Source organism: Neodiprion virginianus, chromosome 6 (assembly GCF_021901495.1).
Source record: "Neodiprion virginianus isolate iyNeoVirg1 chromosome 6, iyNeoVirg1.1, whole genome shotgun sequence".
Taxonomy (NCBI): Eukaryota; Metazoa; Arthropoda; class Insecta; order Hymenoptera; family Diprionidae; genus Neodiprion; species Neodiprion virginianus.
The window spans coordinates 5,368,201-5,395,589 of record NC_060882.1 but is presented as its reverse complement, the minus strand read 5'-3'; the positions used below and the strand labels follow the sequence as shown (position 1 = coordinate 5,395,589).

Below are 27,389 nucleotides of genomic sequence, written 5' to 3'. Positions count from 1 at the left end.
GAAGAACCATGAACAAATTCTTTGAGGATTTATATTTGGCTGGCAAATATCAGTACGTTGCCACAGATGATAGAAGATGCCTAAATATTGGATTCTATTCGCGATTGTTATATGCATTATAAAGTCATCAAGTGCATTTGAAATCAAAGGACTTCAGAATGACCTTCTGCTAGTGGAAAATTTCTTTCAAAAGCTAACTAATGACCATGGTGAGTGATAGATGTATGTGTAATATTAAAGTAAATTTTAATTAAACATTAGCCAGTTTTTAAAAGATTATTATACTTTCTACACAGCCTTCATTAATCCAAAAGTTCTCTAATTCATACTGAAATGATTTTTAGGATCAATACTACCTGGTCAAGATTTAACTAAGGCTTTCGATGCAAAAATAGCCAAGTTTCTTCAGATGACGCAGAGACCGTTAGGCTGGCGCCACAGGAGACATCTTGATGGCCATGTGGCACGTTTAAACAATGGTGAGAAAATAATCCCGTAATAAGAAAAGTATACAGCAATGAATCAAGAAAGCCCAATATCACAGTTTTTTAGAAAATAAATTGATGATATATTTTCATCCATTGTATAAAATGTACAATAATTAGGTAAACGTAACAAATGTACTATATAGGACGTTTTCCGTCAACTCCAAAATATTCTTTAAATGCATATTGGACATTATGCTCAGTAAGATATTTATAAAGTTCGCCCATGTCATTGTGTCGATCTGAGCTTGGAAATGATATTTCTTGAAAGGTTGAAAACTTCCTGTGAATATTTAAATTACTGTTTTCCACAGGATCGTCTTCCTTAAATTTAACTAAAATTTTTTGCCAGTTCATCGCCTTTATCTGTGAATAAGTTAAATGAAAATAATTAATCATACAAGAGGTTAATGACTTCAAATACGTAAATTGAGCTAAGAATACATTGATCAACTCACTCTTTGCCACCAATCTTCACACTCTTCCGAAGCTCCTTCTATACATACTATTCCAGGCTTCCCAGCCAAGCAAAAGCCCGAAAGATTATTTTCTTTCGCTATTTCAATAATTTCTCGACGTTTAAGTTTACTATAAATATGATGAGAGTATATCCAGTATCTAGAAAAACTCAAAACGATTTTCTTGCTCAGTTTAACAGGTGACTTTTGGCTCGTTTTACTGTTGGATGATTTTAAATATTTTTCTAAATTTTCCTGTACCCACGAGATCAACATATATATAGAGGGTAACCCCTCTTCTTGTGCATTGGAAAAGTTTATTAAAGAGGTATTAAAATTAAACTGTTGGATACGATCAAATAACTCGCTTCTAACGTAAACTTCTGGCTTTGTCATTGGGTAATCGTTGGGCAGTGTGACGTACAGTTGGCATTTACCCTGAAATAAGTCAACAAGTATTTAATTCTAAATATGTTTTGCAGTTGAATTTCAAACGTAATGAAAATACTGAAAATATTGTTTAACGAAAAGTGAAAGACTTACCTTAAGATGCAAAATAGTAACAATATATTCCAGGGGGTGTGGAACATCAGAATGTATATCCAGTATAAAATTGTTTATGTCAGCTAAAATTCCATGGTCAATAACTGTCAATTCGTCCGGATAAATAGCTTGCAAAGCTTCCAATTCTGCTATTTGTGCCTGATAATTTTCTACTCTCTTATCATTGACCGACATCCTCTCAAAATTCTAAAATGTGTTTCCAGTTTTATCTTATTTATTCAAAATTTTATCAATCAAAAGTATATTTTTTACACTTTATACAATGTAGCGGTTCAGATTTATGTTATTTTAAAGGTTATCTAACCTGATTTTTATCACTGTTGGTAAATAAATTGATTTTTTCATATACTACGCATACAGTGGCGTTGTTGGGCGACATGGAGTTTCTACTGATTCTATGACAGTTAAACAACCAGTTGCTCCTATGGTCATATTGCGGTTGTCACTCATAATATCAGTTCCAGTAATTACATATCTTTAAATCAACGTATTCATATTTGATTTGTATAGAGTCTTGCAGCCAATGAGATTTTTGCCTATTCTCTATTGGTTGCTGATCCTCCATGGCGGGACTCTTAAATAATTTGTTTCCAACAGGGATTGGAGTGTTGAAAGGATTTTCTGGTATCTTTGAAGACCCATTTCCAAATTCATTGGCCATATCAATCTTTGCTTATTATAACGGTAACGAACTACAATGGTTTACAGTTACTCTTGACGCTTCATTAATATCCCTATATCGGTACAATGTGAGTTATTATCTAAATTATAATTAATTGGTAATTAAGAGTGGTTATTACTTCTTGGATTGTAATATCATTCTATCATTTAATCATCTAGGGAAACCAATTTGAAAAAGCTTGTTACTATTTGCTTACCGGCGGATCTCATCTAATTGCGGACTGTTCGGAGTTTGGCTGCGTATTTGTAATAGGCAAGATTGATGGTAGTGTGACGATCTTACGTTTACAACGTGAAGTTCATAAATACATTCTACATCCTGTCCAAGATCTCGAAGGGCTGGGAGATGTTCGATTATCAATTTGGCATGGAATGAATCAAATGTTTCTTGGCATAGCTTCGAATGCCAATGTATCAATATACCAGTGGCTAGGCGAGCATTTTGATTCAATTCAAGTTTTAAATTATGGTACTGGAAAACTAACACCATTTAAGATTGGAGGATCAATGTATTTAACCATAACTGGAACTCAGACTACTACAGTATTGAAATTTATCTTACAATCAAACGTGTTTGTTTTGACACAACGACTACCACCGGCAAATGATGCTGAAAGTTTTTACATGGAAAAAGGGCATCAGAGAGAACACTACTTAGCTCTGTCAAATCAGGACTCTACCATCATGTATAAATTCGTTCACGACCACTTTGTGCCTTTTCAAAATATTGAAAATGCTGATTGGATATCATCTATCACAACCAAAGAAACAGTTGTATTATTAGCATTAAAGAGGGGCTTGCTGAAAATTTATCAGTATAATGGTTGGAAATTCGTTGAGCTTGGCATAACAATGGCAGAAATTGATCAAATTTATCCTACATATTTGGATGGTGAGGTCATATTAATTGTAAAACATAAAAATGCTATGTGGAGCTTCAAGAAATTAATTTGGGTTCAGCAAAGTACGTGGGAAATTCTCAGAGATAAAACGAAGCTATGGTGTCTTGAAATTATAGAGAAAGCAAAAACACAGCCACCAGTGCGACCAAAATTTAATGGAGCTGTTAAAATCCAACACGGACACATTGGAAAACTTCAGGCAAAAAAGGTAAAAATATTGTCGTTTTGCCAAATCTGTACTTAATTCCTATAATGTAGTAACCGTGCCATTCAAATTGACAGGTAAAGGGCAGGGGTATGGAACAGTTGATAAATTTGTCAAATCAGTTTACAGAACTACGATCTGGTTTGTTAGCTAAAAAACAGTTATTTTCTCAATTCGTGCTAAAAAAAAACCCCAAGATCAACACACTGTATGCCTCTAAAGTCCATGGACAATGCACATTAGGGTGTAGGATAAATCGTCTGAGTACTGCCGTAAAAAGTGAGCTACTGAAAAACTTAGCAAAACCAAATGTCATTGATCAAGTTTTGGTATTTGAGAACGTAAAAGCCCAGTTAACTGGTACCTTGCCATGTCCAAAGTCTGCAGTTCTTCTGAAAAGTGTTACGGTCAGTAACCGGATAAATGGAATAACATTTGCATCCCTCCAAAATGATTTATTGAAAGTATCTGGAGATCAAGAAGTTACAGGTGAGTTATTAGACCTGCAAAGAGGCAACACAATATGTATAATCCCAACTGTTCTGTAGGTACAGATTTCATAAAATGCATTAGTACTACATTTAATCATCTGGACTGTTTTAGGACATCACATTTATAACAGTCTTTCTGTGTCCAACGTATTGGTTCCTCTCGGTATAGCAACGCAATTGACTCACCAGGAAATAAATGCAATTTCAATAAAAGCTAACAATCTATATTTGGTGCAAGGTGGAATTTTATTGCCCCTTAATGGTCCTCCTGTCACGATAAATGACACAAAAACAGTGTCCAAAGTAAAAGTAACTGGCCCTGTTCACTTGAGAGGTAAATTAAATGGCGATGGAGTGAAAGATTTGAAACCAGTAACTTGGATAGAAAAACCTTTGATACTTCGGGGTAATTATTCCCTACGAAAGGTCACTGTAACAAATCAGGCAAAAGCTTCTGATCTGTTACTGGACAGGAAGAGATCTTTGACTCAGATCAGGAGTGAAGCTTTACGCCTTGATGAAAGTGTGCCAGTTCACTTGAAATTGTCAAAACTTAGAACGGTTAGTTTTGAGGAATATTTTTGTTTATCGTATAGTTGTTTAATTTCATTAATCCATATATTTTATATGTACTTTTGCAGACTTGGACAAAGATTACTGCGGATATAACTGCTGATTGGGTTACAGCTCTAAGTGACAAATCAATTACTAACCATGTAAAAAATATCACTGGCACTAAACGCAGTCCAAATGATGTTATTATTACAAGTTTATCTTACGATGCTTTGCCTCTTCCAAAGTATGTGCAAAGGTTGCTAATCAGTGATGTAATTACATGTAAATAAGTTTTATTTAAATATTTGAATTGCTCTTCTTTAGGTTTCAGAGCTCTTTTTGTGCCTTAGAGGCGACAATCGCAAACATTGAAACATGGTCTGTAGAAGTTGATGAGGCTTCAGCTAAGACTTTGAAAGCTGTACAAATGTTTGGTGCTTCCACATTAAGTTCAACTATAATGGATACAGCTACAATAACAACGGCCAACAAATTAAATCTAGCATCGAAAATTTTCTCAGGAACTGTTGAAGTTCACCAAGCATTGCTTGATGATATTGCTGGGATTGATTTTCAAAGTGAGTAAATTCATTACAATTATAAACTAGTATAAATGAGAATACGAAAAAATTAGTAGTACATTCAAAATCAACCTTTTATCTTTTAGGGCTGTGGGTTGCCATGAATGCTTGGCGTAATCCGGGTACTATTAATGGTGTCGTAAATGCATCAAATTTAGATATCAAACATCTGCTGGCTGCCAAAGGATTCGTACCACCTTCCATAACCAATGCGAAAAATTTCATTTCGAAAGGAAACATATATTTTGAAACCTTGAATCAGGAAAATATTTCTGCTTTGGCACAGAATATTGTTAAGTTGGATGAAACTGCGTCTCTAACTAACATTGCATTTGGTATGTAGCTTCCTATTCTTGTTCTTTTTATTGGAATAAATCTATCTTCTTCAAAAATGCAAAATTCTTTCAGCTGGTGGATTGGTAGCACGTACGTTCAAGACTTTGGTAGCTCCCATTGATCTTTCAGGAACTCGTAACATGGGCACAAAAATAATTGCAGGAAGCCTGAAATCTGCCAATTTAATATTACCCTATTCCTTCACTTATTCATCTAGCAACACACCTACCAATTTAATTGTAAAAGGTAAGTAAATATAGTAATTTCCAAGTTGCGGAACAGAGTACCAACAATTCTTGTTTGCAGGTTCAATCACGTTTGCAGTTGAACCAAAAATTCAAAGTATCAACGGTCTCACCTTGCAAAAGCTTTTCGATAATATTTGGTTCATCAATAAGCCCTGCATTCTCTCCAATGCACTATTTGATCTTAGGCATGCCGTATTCAAAGGACCTGTACAAATATTAGTTAGTACTTATATTTCTGTAAACTTGTAGTGTTTAGAAATTGCACTGATTTTTATGTACATATTGTACTCATCAGAATTACAATCTATTCTATTAGGGATGGCTGAATACACAAAATTATGGACCCTGGAATCAAATCTCGAAGTGGTTGCTTAGTCGAACCAGATCGCAGGAAATATATGAAAATGTTTATTTAAAAAAAGCAAAAATTCCGAATATTATATGTACAAAAGGTTTGTCACTCTTGGCATCCGCATCTTTTTTAGCTGAACTAGTCGAACACTCGTTAAAAAGAGACAGTAGTCAAACTGTCTCAAATGCTATGCACTTCCAAACATTAATAGTGTTAGGTAAGTGAATCTAAAACTTTTTTACTGAAATTTTCAGTTTGATTTCGCTAGCAAGCTCTTCTTGCTGTAATCTTATAACTGAAAATCATTTCAGATGATTTAAACACTCAAAGTAAAATTAATGGGAAAGATTTGTCTATTGACATTGTACGTTTCGACGTCAAAGAAAACATAATTACTGGGAAGAAAACTGTGTTGTCATTGCATGCTGAAAACTTTAATGGTGGTTTCAATTTTGGTAGCTGGCAGACAAATACCTTGAGTGTATTAAATAATGGAAAACCAATCATCGTTAGGGGATTGAAAACCTTTGCAAATATTACGCTACTGAAGCCTTTGCAGTATGTATTTTATTCTAATGGATACCATGGATCTTTTATTTGTAGACTTAGAAAGTACATTTAATATTCGTCGTGAAAATTAATTACCTCAATTTAACGTATCTCAACAGAGTGGATGGAATGGTGAATGGGTGCGCAATGAAGAAGTATCTTCTGAAGTCAATATCCCAGCAAGTAGGTGGGACAAAAAAAATTCATGGGACCATAATTACGTCAAAAATTGTCATTGATGGTCAAGTAAATGACATCGATCTGTCATCTCTGGTGAAGCATCAGTTGAAGAAGAATAAACAAGTTCAAATAATAAAGTCTCAGATCATAATGAGGGGTGATGTCACGATAATGGGAGATGCTGCAGTAAATAGACTGTTCCATGGGGTGGAACTTAAAAACTTGGATCGACTTACTTTGGATTTAGAATTAGTCAGTGCCAGAATGGTGGAACTTAGTTACGTCGCAAAACAAATTCATATATCATTGTCACGTAAGTTAGATTATTTTATTTTTTAGCAAACAAAACTTTTCACAACAAAGGTTTCAAAACTGATCTGTACTAATTTTTATTTTTTTTACATTTTAAAATAGGACGAGCTTGGTATTGTGATAAATTAGAACTGATTAAAGTAAACTCTACGGCTTTGACCTCAGGCTCATCCATATTTCATGCGGTACTTTTTGAAGGTCTAGGAAACTGTTTGTTCAAAATTGGCGTACTAACATGTGATGGAGAAACAGTTCAACTTCTTACCTTCCCTCCGAACTCCAGCAGAGTATTATTCAGCCAAGTTTTTCAATTGGAGGGAATTCCACTAGTTGTTGTTGCAACCTCAGATCCTAATGGCGGTGTATGGATCTATACTTACGAGCATGTGGAGAAGAAATTTCGTCAAGTTGCCGGTTTGTGTTTCACAGTTTGCATCCTTCAGAAAAATATCCGCTGAATTAACTAACTTTTCGGACAGCCTGAATATCTGCAAACTATCGAGCCTTACTAGAATTCGCTACTTAACTGTTAAAGAAATTAATTTAGCAAACGACATTTTCAGGTTTCAACCTACCTGGGGCTACGCAAGCATCTGCTATTGTGTCATCTGGCTCACTCTGGCTCGCTGTGCAGTTGACTTGGGATACGATAATACTACGATATGATACGTGGGGTCAATTCGAAGAATATACCCTACCTGGTTCAGAGTTTCTTCTAATGGAAGTGGCTCCAACAGGAGAGCCCTTAATATTCCAATCCGATGGTGTTTGGAAATTAGGAGGACTCTCAGGGCCACGTCAATTGATTGCCACTCAATTAAACGGAAAGATTGGTACGTATAGAGATGATAACGATTACTATGTGCAGGTGATTAGAAATAGCAATGCAAGGTTGCTGAAAACACGTTACGTTGGTAACTGAATTATTCCTCAACGAATCGTAAGTTGAATTTATTTATAATATATTGTTATTGTTTATTTATTGAAAGTGTGTAATTTAGTAATTATATAAAATGGTATAGCAGGTGAACATTGTAACTTCTTGCGAAATTAATTACCTTAATTAATAAGCTTCAATAATGCAAAAGCTTTGATCGAGTGATGATCAAAATTTAGTAGGCATTTTGTTAAATTCTTATTTGTTGATGAAAAAATAAACAGATTGTTACCCGTATCGTTTTCACTCGACAAATTCAAGAGTAAACTCTTATCTACTTACTAACTTTTCTGTGAAAATTAAATCAAAATGTGAAACACAGAGTGATACAATTTCGATCAACAGTCAGATTACCAATAACTGTAAAATAATCTTTACTCACGGACAATATTTACATTTCATTACGATTTTTTTGATGTTAATTGCATTCATTACTTCTTGGTCTCAAACTACAAATCAGAGTTAATTGCATGGTTCGATATTCACTTTATGAATGCTCAGGATTGCTCTTGCAACTAGAAAATGAAGGACCGTAAATTCGTAACTGCTAAAAATTGCAATAACGGATAGTTTTCTTACGTTCGTAAAATTACACCAGGTACCTAGACTCAATAAAATTCTGCAACTAATTCCCTTACGGTTCAATCACGGTTTGGGCGCGTCCGATAAACGTTCTCTGTGATCCTGTTAAGGACGACCAAATCGATTCGTTTAAAGATATGGTGTCAGTACTTGAAATTGGGTCATGTTTTAATATTCTCGAATAGTGCATTGCATTACCGTTAAAAAATAACACAATGCTAAGATAGAAAAATGCTCTACCAACGAAACAAATCAAACATATGAGAGCAAGTGATGAGATTTTACAATTAGGAAATGTACCTTAATCGCGTCTTTGATGACGGTCACATCTTCATTTCCGCGTCCATGGTCTTCATCGGCATCAGTCTTACTCCTGCTATCAGGTTTCGTAGACTTCTGGAAAAAACATGGGAAAAAATTGTTAATCAATGATTAAAATTATTCCGTTAAGTACAATCGTGGTCACTTGCCAAATTTCTATTTATTTTCTCCTCGTTCCTTTTCCTTTCCTCAATCGCAGAGTTGAGGGCGGTTTGCTCGGCAGGTGTAAGGACCATTAATCGAGGATCCATGAGTATCCAATCGCTATGCAATACCTGGTCCATTTTCCATCTCTTATTCAAGTCGGGTTCAAGCAGATTGGTAACGACCCTCTTAACGTTGTCGCTCAAAATTTCTACCACTTTACCCCGAAATTTCCACCTCCTGTTAGTCTGTTGTTCGTACAATCTCTTTATGTTAGTATCATCAAAAGGCATGGCTTTGTTGAGTAATATGTAAAGTATCACCCCCAGGGACCAAATATCCGCTATTTTTGGATTGTAAGGTGATCCTCTCAGGATTTCCGGCGCGGCGTAAGATAATGAGCCGCAGTAAGTATCGCTCAGGACGCGTTTGCCTCGGCCGTCGACTACATATCTTGCAAAACCAAAGTCCGCTAATTTTACGTTGTAATTAGACGTGATCAGCACGTTTTCACACTTCATATCACGATGTGCTATTTCCATTTCGTGTAGGTACTGGAGTCCTGAAATTCGGTAATGGTAGGCAAAGTGGACAATTTTGAATACGAGACCCGACCATACCACTCGATGATGTTCGAAATATTCATTATGAGTGTATTTAAATTTTTTTTTTTTTTATTTTATTTTTATTCTTTTACCAAGAGCGAGTTGTCTGAGCCAAACTCGCGCCTGACTTTCCGCGACCACTCCGTTTTTCAATATAAAATCAAGGAGGTCTCCATTCTCGGCAAATCGCATGAATATAAAGTATTTCGACCGCCTTTGAAATATGCTGTGCACGTGAACTACGTGAGGATGATTTAATTTCACTAAAATATCTAATTCTCGGGGCAAAAATTTTTTGACAAAGTCCTTGGGCGCTTTGGCGGTATCCACGATCTTACACGCCAGTGTATTCGCTCTGTCAGGGTCGTTATCTGGCTTGTACTCGGCGAGATACACCTGTGCAATTACAAATCGTGTTTACCGTTATACCTGGCATGTATACATAATGTATCGCAGAAGTTTGCCGAACTTTGATATCGGCGAGGAAATTAGTTTACCGATAAGTCGATACGCTGTCCGAAAACAGCTTATACGCAGTGAATGTATTATACCTTGGCATACGAGCCCTCCCCGAGTTTTTTTATCAATCTGTATCCCCTTGCGGCTAAAGTTGCCTCTTCGGACGCTGTCTGGTTCAGAGCTGGCTGCGACATGAGACCTGGCAAACCAGCGGGGGCATCCTAGCTGCTCTGCTACCATAATTCACAATGAATTTGTTTGTCATTCCTTTCTGCCTTTTGCAGGTCGAATGGAATCTGCATTTATTTATACCGCTAACTGCAAGAAATCATCTTATAATAATAAACCCATAGAATTTAATTTTTTTTTCTGTCTTCATCGGTAGTTTGTTTAATTTATATAATTAACTCCGGATTGATTATATTTTTCGATTTTCTTACGAACGGGAATACCGTTGCTCTTGTCTTTTTTGAATAACCTCCCGCGGATAATACACCGCGGTGTCAAATTAATTATCCGTTGAAGATTGCCGCACTTGCTTTAATTATCTCGTTTTCTTACTTTTTCCCACCTCCGAATTAGCGAAAATGATTTACTGGGAACACAAAAATCGCGCGACTACGTAACCATGTCTTTTCAAATTGCTAAATTCTATAGTTTTTCAAATGGTCGATGACAAGAAATTAGCCATGGCTATCTACGTTGTGTCTGTAGCGTTCCTTGAAAGCAAGACATTTTAATATTGGAATCGTATCAATAATGCCTACGCGAAATCAATTCTCCAATGGATTTGGAACTTGTTTTTAGAAATCATACTGTGAATATATTTTCCGGAAACGCCACAAGCTTTTTGAATGGCTAATATGTTTAATAACGATGGTAATTTGCCAGACATATTAATTCGCTATCGTGATGTTGCTAATGCGTTCAATCGAAATTTTACTTCACGTGTTTGCACGTTATCCTGGTTTCCGAAGGTTTAAACAACCTAATTTTATCGTTATCTCAACGTTCAGAATTGTCCGATCGATTGAGTAATGGTGAGAGTTCGAGGCGCGAAACACTATTATCTATCGTATAAAACGAACAACCAGACGGTTATTCGCCGCGATCCTCGTCAGCGCGGAGAATGGGTTCCACGCTGGTTAATAAAACGATTTCCTCGAGTAAACGAAATTTCAATTCTGAACCGAAGAGCTGTTTACCAAAATTGATCAACGCGGAAATCGATCGAAATTGCAAATCCGAGACCAATGTTTCTACGTCGCAAAATCGTCCTTTGGATTCTACAACGCTCCTATTTCCACTCTGCGAGGAAAATTTTTTACTGGAAACGGTTGGTATTCAAATATCTTGCAAATTCATATTCTTTCATAATGTCATTGCTTTCTTGTTCTTTATTCTCAGATTAACAAAATCATAAAAAAACGTTGGCGGATCATCGGCCATACAACGAGATATGGTTGGTTAGCTGCAGCTGGCTCTTACAAGCCCGCTCTTTCTCCCGAGGATGCGAAGATATTATTAGCGCTCAGCAATCAGGTTTAGAATTAGGCTCTGAGACTTTTATAATAACTAACGGAACATGCACTACAATATATTATTTTGTTTCAGATTGGGGTTGAGAATTGTACCGAAGCAATCGAGAGAATTAAAAATTTGTCGGAAAATCTTCATCCCAGAGATGTGCCGGCAGCTGCTATCGCTATCTTGACCGAAACTCACACCGCCATGATTTTAAGGTATGTCCTAAAGTAGAACTGGTCTATTGTACATGGGGTATATTGTGGTATTTTTTATCCTTTGATGGGTAAGTTAAAATAAATTATAGTTTGAGAATTTACAAATGACGAAGTGTTGCTTCATACCTGGGTACCGGCAACACGGAAAGCAGATGCTTGAGTGGCGTACACCGTCAAAACATAAAATCAATCATCAGGATCGAAAACGAGGAAGGTTTTACTCATAAATACATGCATGAATTATTACAGACAGCGAAGACGGTTAAAATCTTACGCCAAGCTAGTACAGGACCGATTCCCGACGATTTTTACTATTTCCGATGTGTGTACAATACAGCGGGTTGATTTGAATCAATCGATGTAGCGCTTCGTAAGTTTCAATCAAATCTTCGTTTAATTTTTACTTCTTATATTCATTTGCAATCTTTTTATTCTTATAAAATACAGATTACTGCCATGTTTTTGTATAATCGTACGTGTATAATATCTTAGTATTAAAAATACAGGCTTCATAATTAACAATACGTACTGCTGATTATTAAATGGGAAAACTTACTAAGGTACTTAATCAATAACTAGTCATTATTCTATTCTCTTTTTTTTTTACCTTTTACGATTGCGAGAAAATCATTTTCGATTGTCACACTCACTGATTCATTGTGAAATTTACAATCTGATTAATAGCTCAAAAGTTCCAGATGAAAATTCATAAAAAAAAGCATGTGTGTACGGCTAAGAATACTCATTTTATGGAATTTAATGTATGCATACAGTACAAGAAGAAGTACACTTGAAAGTAAAATTTCATTATCAATTGATTTCATTAGAAAGCAGTCAGTAAAATAGCTAGTTGTTGCTTGATTATTGGTAACATGTTAATAATCTGCTACAGTAAAAATATTTGTTTAATTTACAATTTTATTTGGCAGTATTTCAAATGATTAACATACAGACAGACTCATTCCCTCTCTCAATGTCTATATGCAACCAATTACTCGTTTGTGTTCCGTAATTTCTCTACCTGAAATATTCAAAGATAAATTAAATCACACACAATATTGAACTAGTTAATTTATCGCAAGCAAAACGACGATTCATATTAAAATGCCACGTATAAGATTATTATGAAATACATGTACGTTAAATATAGCATCAAGATAAAATGGGACGCACAATGGAATATTATTGTTCGCACAGTTCGTTAAATTTTGCGTATCATATGAACGGATGATTGGTTACGTGTATGCATTAGTAGAGTTAGACTTACGAGTGTTCTTTGATTTTTTTTTAGTTTCTTGCTCGAGTAAATCTGTGATTGGTTAGAGAATGGGTGAGCTCAGATTAGGACTGCCAGGGCTTGAAGAAGGCGAACACGGTGTACCTGGTGGTGAAGGTTCCAGAGGACAAACTAGGTTCCCATAATCCACTTCATTTTTACTTTTCTTTCGCTTCAACGTGAACTGGGATTTCTTTGGTACCTTAATCATTAATTAAGAAAGTAAGTTACGAATTGAAATAATCGCTTGCTTATAGTATTCGTGAATGTAGAGTCCCAATTTCTCGTTTTGCATAAAATATAATGAAGAGAAAGGGAAAAATATAAATAATGAAAAATTCAATGAATAATCAGATACAAAAACGTTTTACTAATTTGTTTAATCATTTTTCATTGTTTCCTTCAGAAATCAGTCCAATTGAGGTAAACAATTTATAAAATGATTATTAATATGGTTGAACTACTTACTTTTAATCTGGCAGTCAGAGTGAGGGGCACGAATCCTAAGGTACTCTCAATCTCCCGTTTGTGCTGGACGACCTCTCTTCCTAAAAGTTGGTTGAAGTGAGTTGTCAGATGCCGGCGGAGTAGCGTCTTTCCTGGAGGAATGCTGAGCAAAGTAGCTAGTAATTCAGAGGTAAAACGACCCTCGTGAACCATCAATCCGCCGTGAACGCCGGAGCCGCGCATGTTCGGCGCATATTCGGCAAGGTCTACGACTCTTAGCCATTCCATGACACGGTGATTCGTCCATAACGTGACGTTCCTACCGTCAGCCCCATTTCCGTTAATAGACCTTCTCTCCAAGCTGTCAAAATTGAAATTCAGCTCCCTAAGGACCTGAAAATCCAAAGATTGATCGGTCTCCTTCGTTCCGTTAAAAAGTAAAAATAAAATGAAAAAAAAAACGAATCCTGATACCTGAATTCCTCGGCGTAAGCTAGCAGCACATAACTGGGCGTTTACTCCTAAATTTAGCAAGTCTTCTGTGGTTAATCGATGCAAAACTCTACCATCTATTTTAGCGTTTTGAAAAGCTTCTTTGTACTGCGGTAATCCAATATCGTCTAACCATCGAAGAACTGCTGCACTGTCCATCTGTAAGTCATAAATTATTCGTGTTTATTGTTTTTTATTTTAGTATGTTGTGGCAAGGAAAGGGATTGTTAATTTTCGTATCTCTTTACCTGTTCAGCTCCGAAAAATCCAACGGAATTCGGTCGTTCAGATTCGATAGCATACAACAATTTTTTTCGATGCAGCGTGTTCTTTATGTCAAGCTCTTTCTCAATTTGATTCTGTTGCATTTCCAATAGCTTTGCTCCTGTAGCACCCCAGCGTCGCAATTCAGCTGCATAACATTCGAGGCCTAGGCGTGATAGCCAATCCCCAACTTCCTCCATCGTAAGATCGGCTAATGGTTTTGGTGGAATATATTCAGGTTGCGGTGCAGCCTCGCCGATTACTGTCTTCTCCTCCTCAGCTATGAAAAATCGTTTGAAAATTCAAATTACAAGCATTACATTTGATGGATATTTCTCACCGCCGTGCGTGTGTTAATTTTATGCTAATTTGTGATTTTTGTAAAAGACTAAGAAGAAAAAGCACTCTGAAAAATATTCAATCAGATATTAGGAGTTCAGAATTGAGGAGAGAGAGTTTAAAATTTCAATAATTATACGCAAGCACAAGAACGTCAATTATTTCGAAAAATAGCTTTAGCTGTTACTGAGCTAACACGTTTCAATCGCATTGTTATTTCCTTGATTAAATACGCACTTGATTTGCAATCTCCTCCAAAAATCGCGTGATTAGTCAAGTTTTTAAATTTAAGCTCTTATCATAATAGCAGCATGCAACACTGCAGGCATACTTATATTCTGATTGAATTGATTAAAACCTAGAATCGGGGCTGACAGACATCTAGCAGAGATTCCCTTAACAGTCAAGGGGACAGACTGTGCGCCATAGTTTGAATTTGCGACGACCTTACCAAATGCGACTCCCTTCTTTGATGACGTTGGCGGCCGAGGTAAGCTGCTGTACTGTCCTGCATGGCGACTGAATCTCTCACCCTAAAACATAACATAAAAGGATTGTATCATTTCTCACATTTATTGATTGGAAGTATCAACAATACAATGATTAACGTACGTTTGACATGGGATTACTGCGTAAACTTCGATTCTCATGTTCTAGACTGGCCTGTTTTAGCTTCAATTCGGACATAGAACTTAGCAGCTCCAGTTTCTGAGTTTCTAACGTGCTCCTCGAGATAACTTCCTTGAATAAAATAAAGTACCGTGCATTAGAAATTATTCAAGCTTGCAAAATTCGCGCGATTTTATTCATCTGCAGATTGTCAATCACGAGTACAGTGTAAGATATGATATTGCGAGGACAATAGATAAAATTTTACTGCCGGGTAATTTCGCTGCGCCGAACGCGATAAGCTGTAGCTTTGTTTATTGTTACCCGTTGAAGAGCCTCTTCCATCTGTCTCAGAGATTCTTTTTTCTCCTGCAATATGCTTTCCAGTTCGTGTATTTTGTTTGACTGAGCATCGACCTGTTCAGAGAGCACAGATACCTCCATGTGTAACGCGCCGCGTTCGTTCTCCAGTTTTCTCAAACGCTCCTAGAAATCATAGTCGGTCATGTAAATCTGGAATTTGTAGGCGAAAGATAATTTTATAGTGAAACAAAAATCGATCATCTGCATTAGGAAGGGTCGATGCAACGTGTAAATAAACATTTGTTATAAATTCTTGGTTTTCCAACGAATGGAACTAAAGTAACAACAGCAAACCTCCCTACACCCCTGTTAATAAGAACATCCAACGCGTGATTATTCGTTTTACGATTTTATTTAAATTTAAGAAACAATTTTTCATTGCATCTCAAATTAATCACAACAAAGACTGACGTCCAACTCTACAATTATTTGTACCTCAGTGTTATTGTTATAGCCGTTCATATACGGATTGCTCGCGTATTGAAATTGTTGATGAGAACAATAAAGTCTCTCCCTATCGCAGCATATCAGATCGTTATGCGACCTGGCTCTTTGGTCTCTTTCGTTTCTGTTCCTGAGCCGACGTCTTCTTCGGTCCAAGGACCCGGCGCACCGGCCCGAATTTACCGGCAATGAGGTCATGCTCGAGGATTTACCGTCGGAACGAATCCCAGATGAATCTTTGGCCATTGATGGACCCGGACTGGGAGGAAGACAGCAACGAGGGACCGGAGGAGCGATGTACCGCATCGGTGACGGTTCTTTCGATGATCGGTAAACGAACTCGTTTCCGGCGCTAATTGTACAAGTTTTTTTGTTGCACATTATTCGCACTCAGCCAATAATACATCAAAATTATTGTTCGTAAAAATTTATTCCCGTCAAATGCAAAGTCGAGTAAGAAAATTCAACAAAGATTAACCACCTTGGGCAAGATGTAGCGTAGAAAGGCGGTAGAGATGATAGATGCGCCGCGTTGACGGCACAGGAATTGCTCATGTTTCCTTGAAAAGCAATCGCTCTCGTGTATCCCATCAGGCAGTTCTGCGATAGTTTCATAAAAATAAAAAACAAATACGAGAAATCATGAAACTTTGGTAATTTCTTTATCTTCTGTCTTCTTTGTAAGAACACCGCAATGCGTTTTTTCTCCCAGACTGTCAGTTTTGCGGAAGGAATCGAAATATTCGTTAAGAAGCGACATGCTTTATTCTTTAAATTCAAATTAACGACGCGATTTTTTAAGTTATTTTTATACCTGGCAAAGGCAACTCTGTGACCTGCAATCGTTGCGTAAATCTAACGGTGGTCCAGGCAGTTCGATTGCAACGTTACGTGAATAAACTTCGGGATATTCGTCGCCGGGTTCCGACGTGGAAGATGTCGCCGAAGAGTCGTAAACGTCCGACGTCGTCTCCTTGGACGCGTTCCGTTTCATTGTCGATGTTGTGTCCGATGAATCGGATTGTGAATCTGCATTATAAATTAATCGTATCGTTCTTCTTAATCATCTTCAGTTCGCTGCAGACGCATAATGATGATCACTTACCATCCCTTCCCTTGCCCCGCACAAGCTTAACGACTCATGGGGACATATCCTATCGGGTGTGACGGGTATTGGTAGTGATTATTATTATTATTATTATTATTATCATTAATATTCTGTATCGTATTTCTACTTTCCGTACTATATAATCGATGTACTTCGCGAGAAAAAGGTAAAGCTCGGGGAAAAGAAAGTTACAGGAAAGAAATGCCCGAGTTATGTACCTAATGTAATTTGAATGAATCCGGAAAAATGAGAATACAGAACGATTATAAATCGTGTAGTTAATAATCATTGTGACCAATAGTGAGATGGTTCCCATTTGAAGAGACGGTCTTCAATATTATAGACGTAAATACGTACGTTAGTATACGTAGGTTAATATGCTACAGTTAGGTGTGTATATATACCTATACTAACGTATGTACATACATTCACATCTGTATACTCTTTAAATAGGTATTTATTTAGTCTCGTATTTATAGGAGTGATGCCCCTTGTCCTCTCAAATCGAGAAGGTCTAGGCTCTCGGCATCTATAAGTACATATGGTAGAAGCCTTGGGAAAACCACATCATCCCGTCATCATCACTATCTGGACGAGCCGCGTCAGTCTGTCCGTCCATTTTCCATTGTTGATGGAGTTTATTTCGGGTCGCGTTATGTGTTTTCCTTTTTTCTGTTCTGTTCTTTTCCTCGAACGCGGTGAGAGTTTAAAAAAGCAAAATTTTAATTGCACATCGGTCACTTTCAACTGTTGAGCTACTCGGAAGCTGAACTTTTTTTCTACCTCTATCCTCGCGATATACCGGATTAGAACACTAAATTATAATGAAAAAACTCCCGATTTCACGTTGATACCTTTCGGATAGCTTCTGTCTTCCTCCTCGGTGATCGGATCCAAATCTTGACGTTCTCCTCCTCCCATGAGCCCACCACCCCAAGAATCTTCCATAACGGAGGCGAAAAACTTACGGTCAATATACAATCTGTTTTTACCGTATTTACCACACAGATATCGTCGATCAGTTCATTAAATTTCCAATTCCGATGATATCGACCCCCGAATCAAAGTCGAATGAATTACTAAAACCCAATACGGTATCACATCGATCATATTCTTCAACATCTACCGCGTGTCAATGTTAAAGTTGGATGAAAATATGCGAGAAAATAATTTCGCACCACTTTTTTCAGTGTTTTCCTTCTCGTCTTGGGATTATTGAGTCTCTCTTTTATCTCCACCGTCGCTCGCGATGATTAAGTTTTAGCCTTCGATCGCGAAACCGGAAGTTTCCGGGTAGATCACGATCAGAATCGGGAGAAACGAAGGAAACAAGGTCAAAGCGCGCGCGGACAGCGAAATTAAGTTAGTTTAATAAATGAAACCGTATTCTCCAGTTATTTCTCGAGAAATTTTCGAAACCGACGAGACTCCCTTCGGACAGACTCCGTCTCGTAAACTAAAATTAACCCGTCCAAATCTTGAAGACGCCGTATTTATAAATAGAGACTGGTACTGTTCTTCCCTCGTCTACGGGGACGAGGCATGCTGCACGTCGCACGCGTGCGCGCAATGGACGCGTGCATCTTATACGAATATCGCCACTTCACTCGCAATTTTTCATTTCATTATTTTTTCAATATTTTCAATAGTTCAACGCGTGATATACTTACCTTTTTCATTAATTCTTGCGCGGCAAGCATCAGCCATGTTATTGTTGCTGTGACTATGAAATAGTAGCGATACTTAAATCGTTCGCATATCATTTTCGCACAATTGCAGCGCGCAAATATTCCGCCGGCGTTCAATTTTACGGGAATATTCTGTCCGGCTATGTGGATGCACGGATACGTGCCGTGATTTCAAATCGAATGGACGTGCTCCGCGATCGAACCGGCTTACGTGCCTTCCGGAAGTACGGCGAAACCGGAAATGAGCGATTCGATTCGTTGGAATTAGAAGTTTTCATTTATTGTTCTTCCTTGTCCTTATTCCATACGGAAAACAAACTTTTCTTTCTTTCTTTTCAACTTCCCTTCGTAATGCAGCGTATATTTTGAGTTTCAATTTACACAACTATTAAGGATCTATACTTGAATATTGTTTTATGCGAATCTTGTACTCACTGGTTGTAGCCAGTGCAATAACACTTCAACAGTCTCCAAATTGGGGGGTTGTGGGAGAGATGGAGCATTTTGGATTGCAGACACAAGGTTCTTTGTGGCTTCTTTCACCGAATCCTTCCATTCAGAGTTACTGTCAGATCCCTCTGCGCAAGCTCCTACATGAAACACAGAACGTAACGTCAATCGAATAGAAAATCCACTGACAATTTCATAGTTGATACAAGTGAATTTATTTTTGAAGACTTTCTTTTTACTAACGCATGATACTTATTTCTTGTTTAAACTTACAATAATTGGTTTATGAGATACTTTACAAAATGTCAATTCATTTCAAATTCCTCCACCCGAAGGACAGAAAGAGGCTTACTTATGATCTCGCACAGACAAGTCTTTCGATAGAAAAAACAATGAAATATAAAATTCGTGGACAGCATTTTATTTTGATTCTTTTTGTTAAACCAAAGTTGTTCAGGGTTCTACAAAGACTGATAGGTATCACTGAATTTTTCGTAGTGAAAGTAATGGCTGTTTTTTAGCATAATCCAAGCTACAAAAAAAGACAGATAATTTCTCAATTGACATAAAACATTCCAGATAATCATTAGAAGAGTTGAGATATCCACCTGATATGATACCGTCCATTTGTAACAGAGCTGCTTCAAGCATCTTACTAGCTTCAGTAGTTTTTACCAAAAATGAAGTCTCACTCGCCTCTGACCCAGCTGCACTGCTTTCCTCACCCTTTCCCATCACTCACCTATATTCTGCAAGCAAAAACGAATGAAGTGATGAAAAAAGAAACTGCGAAATTTATCAAATTATTATAATAACTATATCATTTACATTCGCTGTTTTTTCGTTTATTTCGTTTTGTATTTTTTCAATAACCTGAACAATTATTGCAGTGAAGTGGATAAATGAAAAGGTATGTATGTCACATAACACACATATACCTTAATTGAGTAAATAATAAATCGGGCATTTTTGCACTTCATTTGCGAATTAATGAGGACGCAGGGAAAGATGCATTTGGGTGCTTCTTACCGTCCCACTCCATCACACGTAAATCGGCAGATAAACGATTTACTCGGCTATATTAAATTGATTTTCAACCAATGACTTTGTTATGAAGTGCGGTAGCAGGTGTGTATGTATATCATCGATTCAAAGAGCGTAAAAATAAGTGAAATAATTGTTGTACAAGGAGAGAATCAACAGGTTCTACGCGGAACAACGCCCAACAGCGTGAACACATCCACCGACAGTTCCTCTATTTTTATCTATCACACGTATTCTCGTTCATCTCGCGTATCTCCCATGCTGCTTGCTTCTCCCTTCACCGCGATTCGAACTAACCTCTCTCATCAATGTCAAAATCGTCAAAATGTGGCGTAGGGGAGTATCGTATTTTCTCTCTCTTTAAATTCACCTTTTTTACGCAATGCCTAATTGAGCTTGTAGTCGTCGGTGAAGAGCAAATTTTTGATAGCATTAATTACGCAACTTTACGTATCAGACGTCCGAACCAAGTTTACGCGATAGAATATAGTAAGGTTAGCTAATTTAAAACACTTGAAAAGTGTGTATGATTTGAATCAAGATTCAGTCCTGTCGGCTACTTTGCAAATATAATTAATCGTTTTCAATCGTGCGAAAATGAATATTGAATACTTTCAATTTCGTTAAGTTATTTTTCTACTGCTATTACTCGTAAAGTAGTGTCACGCTTTCATAATTACGAGCGATTATCATATCTCGCCGCAATCGTATTTCACAGTACACATAGTATGTATCGGGGAACACGCGTCATTTTGAAGTACGCAATTTTCGATAGTAAAAATTGCTTTAAAAAATTATCTACACTTTACCTCAACCTTCAGTTTCATTTATGATTTTCGTTTACCACCATGCACTCGAAAATAACTGTATTGTATTCATTACATGCAGTAACAAAAGTGTCATACCGATTTCGCACGCGTGTTTATATAGGTTACTACCGCCTGTTTGAAATTTCTATCATTTAAATAAACTTTCTATGTTAATTTTGATTATTTCTAGGTTAGGAACGTTTTTCGCTTTTTTCCAGTCTCACTGTCGAATCAATTTCCTTGATTATAAAATGGTCTGCTATTTGTGAAAAAGAAATGCAACGGATAACGTGCGTCAAATGTTGTATATAAAATGTGACGTTTGACAGATCGTCAAGCTGCACTTGCTACCAACTTAGAAAAAAATAAATAAAATAGGTTAGGTTTCACATTTTTATCCGATTCGTTTAATCCGCTATCAAAAATTTATTCTGCTGGTACAATATTGAATAGGTAAATAAGTATCGTTGATGGTGGGAATATAATCTTGATCCATTCGTGGAATGACGTTTTCCCGTTATACAGAACTCAGTATCACGTTTTCGTGGACATGAATTAAAGTGTAAGAAGTAGGTAAACTTGCGAAGCGAAGGTGGTAGCATGAGAAAACGGATATCTGGCACTTCCGTTACATTTTATTTGTGTGTCGTCGTGAAAAGTAAAAAAGTAAAAATAAAGATATGCGAGCATTATTGCCTAAAATATAGAGCGGACGAGGGATATTTATTACTGGAAAAGTGAACTAGGCGGTCCTGGAATGTAAGTAAGTATTTTACGGCGTGTATTCTCAAATTCTGGTGGCTTTTTAATGTTAAAACCGCAAAATCCTACGTCACTACGTGACGGATTCGATCAAAACTGGGACAAAGTGCAGTGCACTCTGGCACTGCGTTAACCACCAGGTGTTTCTATGCCGTAATCGTCTCAGGATTGGGTAATACCTGCCACTACACCTTGCCGAGATATTTTTGCATTACCAGATCGATAAATAATTGAAATTTATATTTTCAACCATCATCTCGGTTTAAATAAAAAGGTCGAATGAAACGGCAGGTAAAGTTTGCGAAATAATTCCGGTTTAAAGTATATATCATTCAATGGGAATCCGTCAAACAGCTAATATTATTCGAAAGTCTCATTGCCTTCCTCAGGATACTTTAATTGGGACCATTGTGGAAGGCAGCAAATAAATATCAGTTCTCAAAATTGAATCGTCAACAGCAACCCAGTACGTTCTGTCTTATTCCATTGACTCAGGCTTACGCAAAGGCCTCAGGATAGTACCACCGGGAAGTACGATGTCAGATGGGATCGGGAGTGGTGGTGGGGAAAACGAGGTAGACTCTCGTTCCTCTTCGCGAATCGAGGTCGGAGAGTCGTCAAATCATAGGGAAGACGAAAGCTTAGATCCAGACAATGAAGGAGCCCTTAACACAAACTACGACAGTGGAGATGGAGCGGTTCCAATATTTCGGTGAGGTACATTAAATACAAAGTAAACACAGAATCATCTGACCAAACTTTTCTCCTTTTCCATTTTTGATACCAATTTGCAAGTGTATCTCGCCTCTACTTTGGATCATGAAAAGTTATTGTTAATTTTATTTTCAGGTGCGACCGCTGTGATAACTACGAAACAATAAATAAAACTGCATTTTGTGCGCATCAGGACCAGTGCATGTTAAGTGGTGAGGCAGGAGAAAGTGCGGAAGGTATCGAGGGAAATGAGAATGACGGGGATGGAGAAGAAGGACACTCAGGCCACAGAACGCATCGTAAGCTCTTTGAGTGCGATGTTTGCAACATGAAATTTTCCAATGGTGCTAACATGAGACGGCACAAGGTATTTTGAGGCTTGTTTTTTTTCAGTTCTTTGAGCGGATATTTTGATTAACACATAAAATCTTTTTTTTTTTGCAATAAGCATCAACTTAAACACTTTTTAATTGTTTTTCCAGATGAGACACACTGGGGTGAAACCTTACGAGTGTCGAGTGTGCCAAAAGAGATTCTTTCGGAAAGATCACCTTGCTGAACATTTCACAACGCATTCTAAAACACTGCCCTACCACTGTCCAATATGCAACAGAGGCTTTCAACGACAAATTGCGATGCGAGCCCACTTTCAAAACGAACATGTAGGCCAGCATGACATGGTGAAATCCTGTCCACTTTGCAGTTACCGAGCTGCTACGATGAAGTGTCTTAGGCTACATTTTTTCAATAGGTACAGACTGCAATCATACATACTTCTGCTCAAGCAGACATCACGAGAAAGAATAGTCGTGATAATTATTGTAATTGTTTTCAGACATGGAATCGACCTCGATAATCCTGGACCAAACAGCTCCACATCTCTAATGAATAGTTGTACACCCGGAGAGGCTATACCTTCTGCACCTTTATCCGACAGCGGAGATAGTACAGGAAATAGATCAGCAGACAACGCAACGCCACCAATGCATTTTCTTACTCCTCATGTGGAAATATCCATCCCTTATCAAGAACACACGTCGAATCAACGCAACCCAAGTCCTGCCCCATTGAATGGGGATAGTCCGAACAGTCCGCAGAGTGCGGACAGTAACAGTAATGCTCCAAGCAGTAGCCATCATCAGATTACAGTCAACAGCAGCGCTGTGCACAGGTTAAAACATCGTGATATTATTCCATATGAATGTTCATTTCAGTACAATATTTTTCAAATGATTAAAATATTGCGAGTATTTACAAAACAATGACACACTGTTTATTCCTCAGGAGTGTCGGTGGCTGCGAAGATTCTATTACTCCATCGATTTCTTTGATTCCTATCAAGCAAGAGCCAAACAGTAATGGAACAGAAGATTCAGGGGCGACTTCGAGTAATCTTCCTTTGCCATCTTTAATAAAAGTCTCTCCGTTAAAGTCATTGCTCAGGGATGATCTTCGTAGAAAATTATCATCCAATACAAGTGTGAGCAATTCAAGTGGTAACTTACATTCACGAGGTGAGCCACCTACATCAACAAGGCCAGATCCGCGAAGCAGTGGATTGCAATGTACGCATTGTAGAATAACATTTCCTGACCAAACGTTATATTTTCTCCACAAGGGTTGCCATAGCGATAGTAATCCATGGAAGTGTAACATATGTGGAGAACAATGTTGCAATTTGTACCAATTCAATTCGCATTTGCTGAGCAAAAGCCACCAGTAAAGTGAAAAAACAAACAAACGTTAGCAGCAGGAATGTGACGTTAATATTAAAGATTAATTCGCCCACAACGTTAGTGTATATGTTGTGGCCCATTTACCAAGTCAAGTACGTTGGTGAAATGGAAGCGTAATGATAGCGATCTATGTTTTTCATTTACCAAGTTGGAAGTCTTTTTGGTAAAGTAAACGAAAGAGTAAACGACGTTAATTAATCGCGATATCTACATCTAGAAATGCATATATACTCGAGTATAGTGGGAGGTAGGACGGTAGATATGTGAAAAAATACTTTGGACACAATCGAAACAGAAGTTTGTTGCAATAATTTATTACTATTGAACTTGTACGATAAAGTACATAAAAATATAGATATACTTATATAATATTGACGTGTGTGTGATATAAAGAGGCTTTGAAGGCATAGTACAAAATATTTGTATCGCTATCAGAAAGGCAATTCACTGGGACCATCTGTAACTTCTCTGTACTCGAGTGACGTTATTAGCTTGACTGTACATAAAAGAGATATATAAATTCTGTTTTTGGAGCATAATTAGGAGCTTAACTCATTTCGAATTAAGTCAGAATCACTGCGTTCATTTGATCATTGCTCTGATAGAAGTTACCTATTTAGGTTTTATCAGCGTTTTACAAACCAAATAGTTAAGTGGAACGTCCCGCATATATTCCGGCTCTTCTTCTCACTGTACTCTAAGACAAGTTCCCATATTTATGAAAAATATCATATCCGGACACGTTCGTGCCTTCGAAAGAATTAAAAAATTCAGTCCGTTGTGCTGTCACCAAGTGAACTATCCGTCCATAGGGCTTAAAAAAAATATAAATAAATATATATGTATATATATATCTATATATATATATTCCAAGCTCTATTCATAGATTTAACGTAGTTAGGTAATCACTTCAGTAGATTGGACTTAATTTTAAATACCTAATTTCTAATTCAAACAAAGTATTCGTCTGCAAGACAATTTCTCAACAATTACAGGTAACTCGTACATGATTATTTCGTAACTTGACAAGCTGAAAATTATTTAACATAAGTCCAACAAAACTTCATATCACTGTATCACAGCATTGAAGAACTTTCGATTGTTCTGAAAGATAATGTCTAATCTATTCGAAAAAAGGTAGCTAAAATACCATAAATAATTATATTTGACCTTAGTAAGTATTTAGAATGTAGTATTTCGCTCTTATCGCGCTGTTAAAGTGTTTAAAACGGACGATATATTCTACAAGTTCTATTACTTGGTAACTCCATTACTATTGGGCATCAATTGTACTAAACAACTATTACGAGTACTTTGCAATAACCCGGGTTGTTTAGAAAAAAAAATTTACAATGTATAACTAATTCAAATCGGGGTTTATCATTTACAAAAATCTTCTCGGGTTTTCTCTATTTCCTAAGTTCTTGTGTAATATTGTGTAATTTTTTTTTGGAGATTGTAGCTTTTACGTCCGTGGATTATATGATTTTTCGCTCTATACACTGTAGCAATTAGATGCTGGACGTTACGCGGAACACCACCAGGCCATTTCTAGGCCTACAGATTTTTATTTGTTGTTACATTTTTAAAAATATCCTACCAGAGTTCGTAATGATTTAGTTGATCGCAAGTCACTCCTCAGATTTAGGTCGGTGGAAAAATCCGAAACGAACAAATTAATAGTTAAAATGCGTAATGTCGTTGCTGCGTTTTTCTTAAATGGCTGAAATCCACGTACCAGTAAAACTGGCATTAAAAGTGATGTACAGGGCACAAGCCACAGAGCGCATACTACGCTATATTAGTGGCAAAATTCGTGACGTTTCATAAATTTCTTACAAAATCGTTGAACACATTTGAGAGATCGGGCAATATACAAAAATAATAACTAAAACTGCTAGTAATAAGTTCAAATTGAATTACAAATGATTTAACGTTGGCGGATTTTGCTACTGTTTGTATAAATATTTTTAATATAAATATTTGTACAGATGGAGAATAGAAAATTCTTGAAGAAAAAAATCGAAGGATAGAGAGTAAAGTTTAAATAGTATACATATATAATATGTATACATGTATTTAATTATACCACACTGCTGTAAATGGTTGTAGTTATGTAATAACTATTCTGTATATCGAGTTATATTTAATATGATTATTATTTATTAGTAAATAAGTAACTTATTGCCTTGCATTCCACAAACAGAACACGTATGCTAAACTAAAATTTAAGTGCGCACGTTAATGGTGCTGTTGTAAAATACGAGGTGGGTTAAATTTGTGAAACAAAATAACTTATTCTATTTCGAAACATTGAACAGTTCAACTTTATTTTGTCTCACTCAATGATAATCTATTACATTTACATTTGTTTTCTCTTATCTCTCTTAAGTCGCAATATTACGCCTTTTTACCAAAGCATCATTGACATAACAATAATAATGTCAGGCACTTATGCATTCGTTATAATTTTGTGAACGTTGAACAAAGGGTGCCTAAAATCTTAGTTTAAATGAATTACCGAATTATAATTGAATATTTGTCCACAGCAACTTAGTAATGAAAAGTGCCTATTGAAAAAAATGTTGTGTAGTGAATTATTAGAAGAAATGTTGACTTAAAAAAAATCCAATTACTCAATTTCTGCATACTAAAGTCTATCTTTGTACGCAAAAAAAAAAAATGATTTCGTTCATCAATTCGAACATTCGATTAAAATTTAAACGTACCTGATTCCAGCAGTCAAAGATAATACATTCGAACAATGGCGTGTGTTGTGATAGCAGTTTGAGATATTAAAATACAACGGAGTTAGATAAAAAATCTGTGACTGCAAAATGCCTTATTCTGTGATGGAGAAGTTTTAATGAACGGCGTGAGATGATAAAATTCTGTAATGAAGACTAGAGAAATTTTTTTTTACCGTGACTCGGCTTTTGGATCCCCTGGTCACCGTAATGATAATAGGTAATATGCGTATAATAGACACCACAAAAATATGATGGATGCATTTTCATGTAATTTAAAGATTATTATTGGCATATATTGCCACTTATTTATACATACATACGTTATAAAAAAAAAAAAATAAATAAATTATATTTGATGTAAGGATGAAGTAACAATCTGTTGATGTTACTACGGTGTAATGGGTA

General features: G+C 36.7%; 4 protein-coding genes across 23 annotated transcripts; 2 read left to right on the top strand and 2 right to left on the bottom strand.

Annotated features, from left to right (window-relative positions):
- Nucleotides 1-64: 64 nt before the first annotated feature.
- LOC124306826 (uncharacterized) lies at nt 65-12,173 on the top strand. Of its 4 annotated transcripts, XR_006908692.1 has the most exons (18): nt 65-209; nt 345-479; nt 2,105-2,256; nt 2,348-3,298; nt 3,373-3,784; nt 3,899-4,347; nt 4,428-4,585; nt 4,666-4,919; nt 5,009-5,257; nt 5,331-5,504; nt 5,565-5,725; nt 5,823-6,075; nt 6,170-6,416; nt 6,527-6,900; nt 7,002-7,313; nt 7,463-7,732; nt 11,562-11,689; nt 11,939-12,173. XR_006908692.1 is itself a non-coding variant. In XM_046767884.1 (17 exons), the coding sequence occupies exons 1-17, from the start codon at nt 77-79 to the stop codon at nt 11,570-11,572; spliced, it is 4,695 nt and encodes a 1,564-aa protein (XP_046623840.1). In that variant the 5' UTR covers nt 65-76; the 3' UTR covers nt 11,573-11,728. The 4 variants fall into 4 exon arrangements, 3 of the variants coding, with proteins under 3 accessions (XP_046623840.1, XP_046623839.1, XP_046623838.1); XM_046767884.1 differs by lacking the exon at nt 11,939-12,173 and having other exon boundaries at nt 11,562-11,728; XM_046767883.1 differs by lacking the exons at nt 11,562-11,689; nt 11,939-12,173 and having other exon boundaries at nt 2,348-3,304; nt 3,385-3,784; nt 7,463-8,026.
- On the bottom strand, nt 562-2,010 carry LOC124306845 (RWD domain-containing protein 2B). The gene is made up of 4 exons (XM_046767939.1): nt 1,812-2,010; nt 1,487-1,693; nt 944-1,381; nt 562-851 (listed from the first exon to the last, which is right to left on the bottom strand). Exons 1-4 carry the CDS (start codon nt 1,884-1,886, stop codon nt 624-626), a joined length of 948 nt encoding a protein of 315 aa, XP_046623895.1. The 5' UTR covers nt 1,887-2,010; the 3' UTR covers nt 562-623.
- A 142-nt stretch (nt 12,174-12,315) lies between the features above and the next one.
- Nucleotides 12,316-21,241, bottom strand: LOC124306830 (liprin-beta-1). 10 transcript variants are annotated; one of them, XM_046767901.1, is made up of 13 exons: nt 21,119-21,241; nt 19,778-19,918; nt 19,155-19,309; nt 16,405-16,523; nt 15,915-16,275; nt 15,441-15,602; nt 15,120-15,248; nt 14,866-15,040; nt 14,153-14,448; nt 13,887-14,063; nt 13,434-13,805; nt 12,957-13,167; nt 12,316-12,710 (listed from the first exon to the last, which is right to left on the bottom strand). In XM_046767901.1, the coding sequence occupies exons 2-12, from the start codon at nt 19,902-19,904 to the stop codon at nt 13,009-13,011; spliced, it is 2,232 nt and encodes a 743-aa protein (XP_046623857.1). In that variant the 5' UTR covers nt 19,905-19,918; nt 21,119-21,241; the 3' UTR covers nt 12,316-12,710; nt 12,957-13,008. The 10 variants fall into 10 exon arrangements, with proteins under 10 accessions (XP_046623857.1, XP_046623855.1, XP_046623858.1 ...); XM_046767899.1 differs by having other exon boundaries at nt 21,023-21,200; XM_046767902.1 differs by lacking the exon at nt 21,119-21,241 and adding an exon at nt 20,511-20,653.
- A 247-nt stretch (nt 21,242-21,488) lies between these two features.
- Nucleotides 21,489-26,934, top strand: LOC124306834 (zinc finger protein ehn-3). Of its 8 annotated transcripts, none has more exons than XM_046767918.1 (6): nt 21,489-21,781; nt 22,280-22,496; nt 22,634-22,865; nt 22,981-23,249; nt 23,334-23,669; nt 23,783-26,934. In XM_046767918.1, the coding sequence occupies exons 2-6, from the start codon at nt 22,321-22,323 to the stop codon at nt 24,219-24,221; spliced, it is 1,452 nt and encodes a 483-aa protein (XP_046623874.1). In that variant the 5' UTR covers nt 21,489-21,781; nt 22,280-22,320; the 3' UTR covers nt 24,222-26,934. The 8 variants fall into 8 exon arrangements, with proteins under 8 accessions (XP_046623874.1, XP_046623871.1, XP_046623869.1 ...); XM_046767915.1 differs by having other exon boundaries at nt 22,174-22,496; XM_046767913.1 differs by having other exon boundaries at nt 21,489-21,785; nt 22,174-22,496.
- Nucleotides 26,935-27,389: the final 455 nt, after the last annotated feature.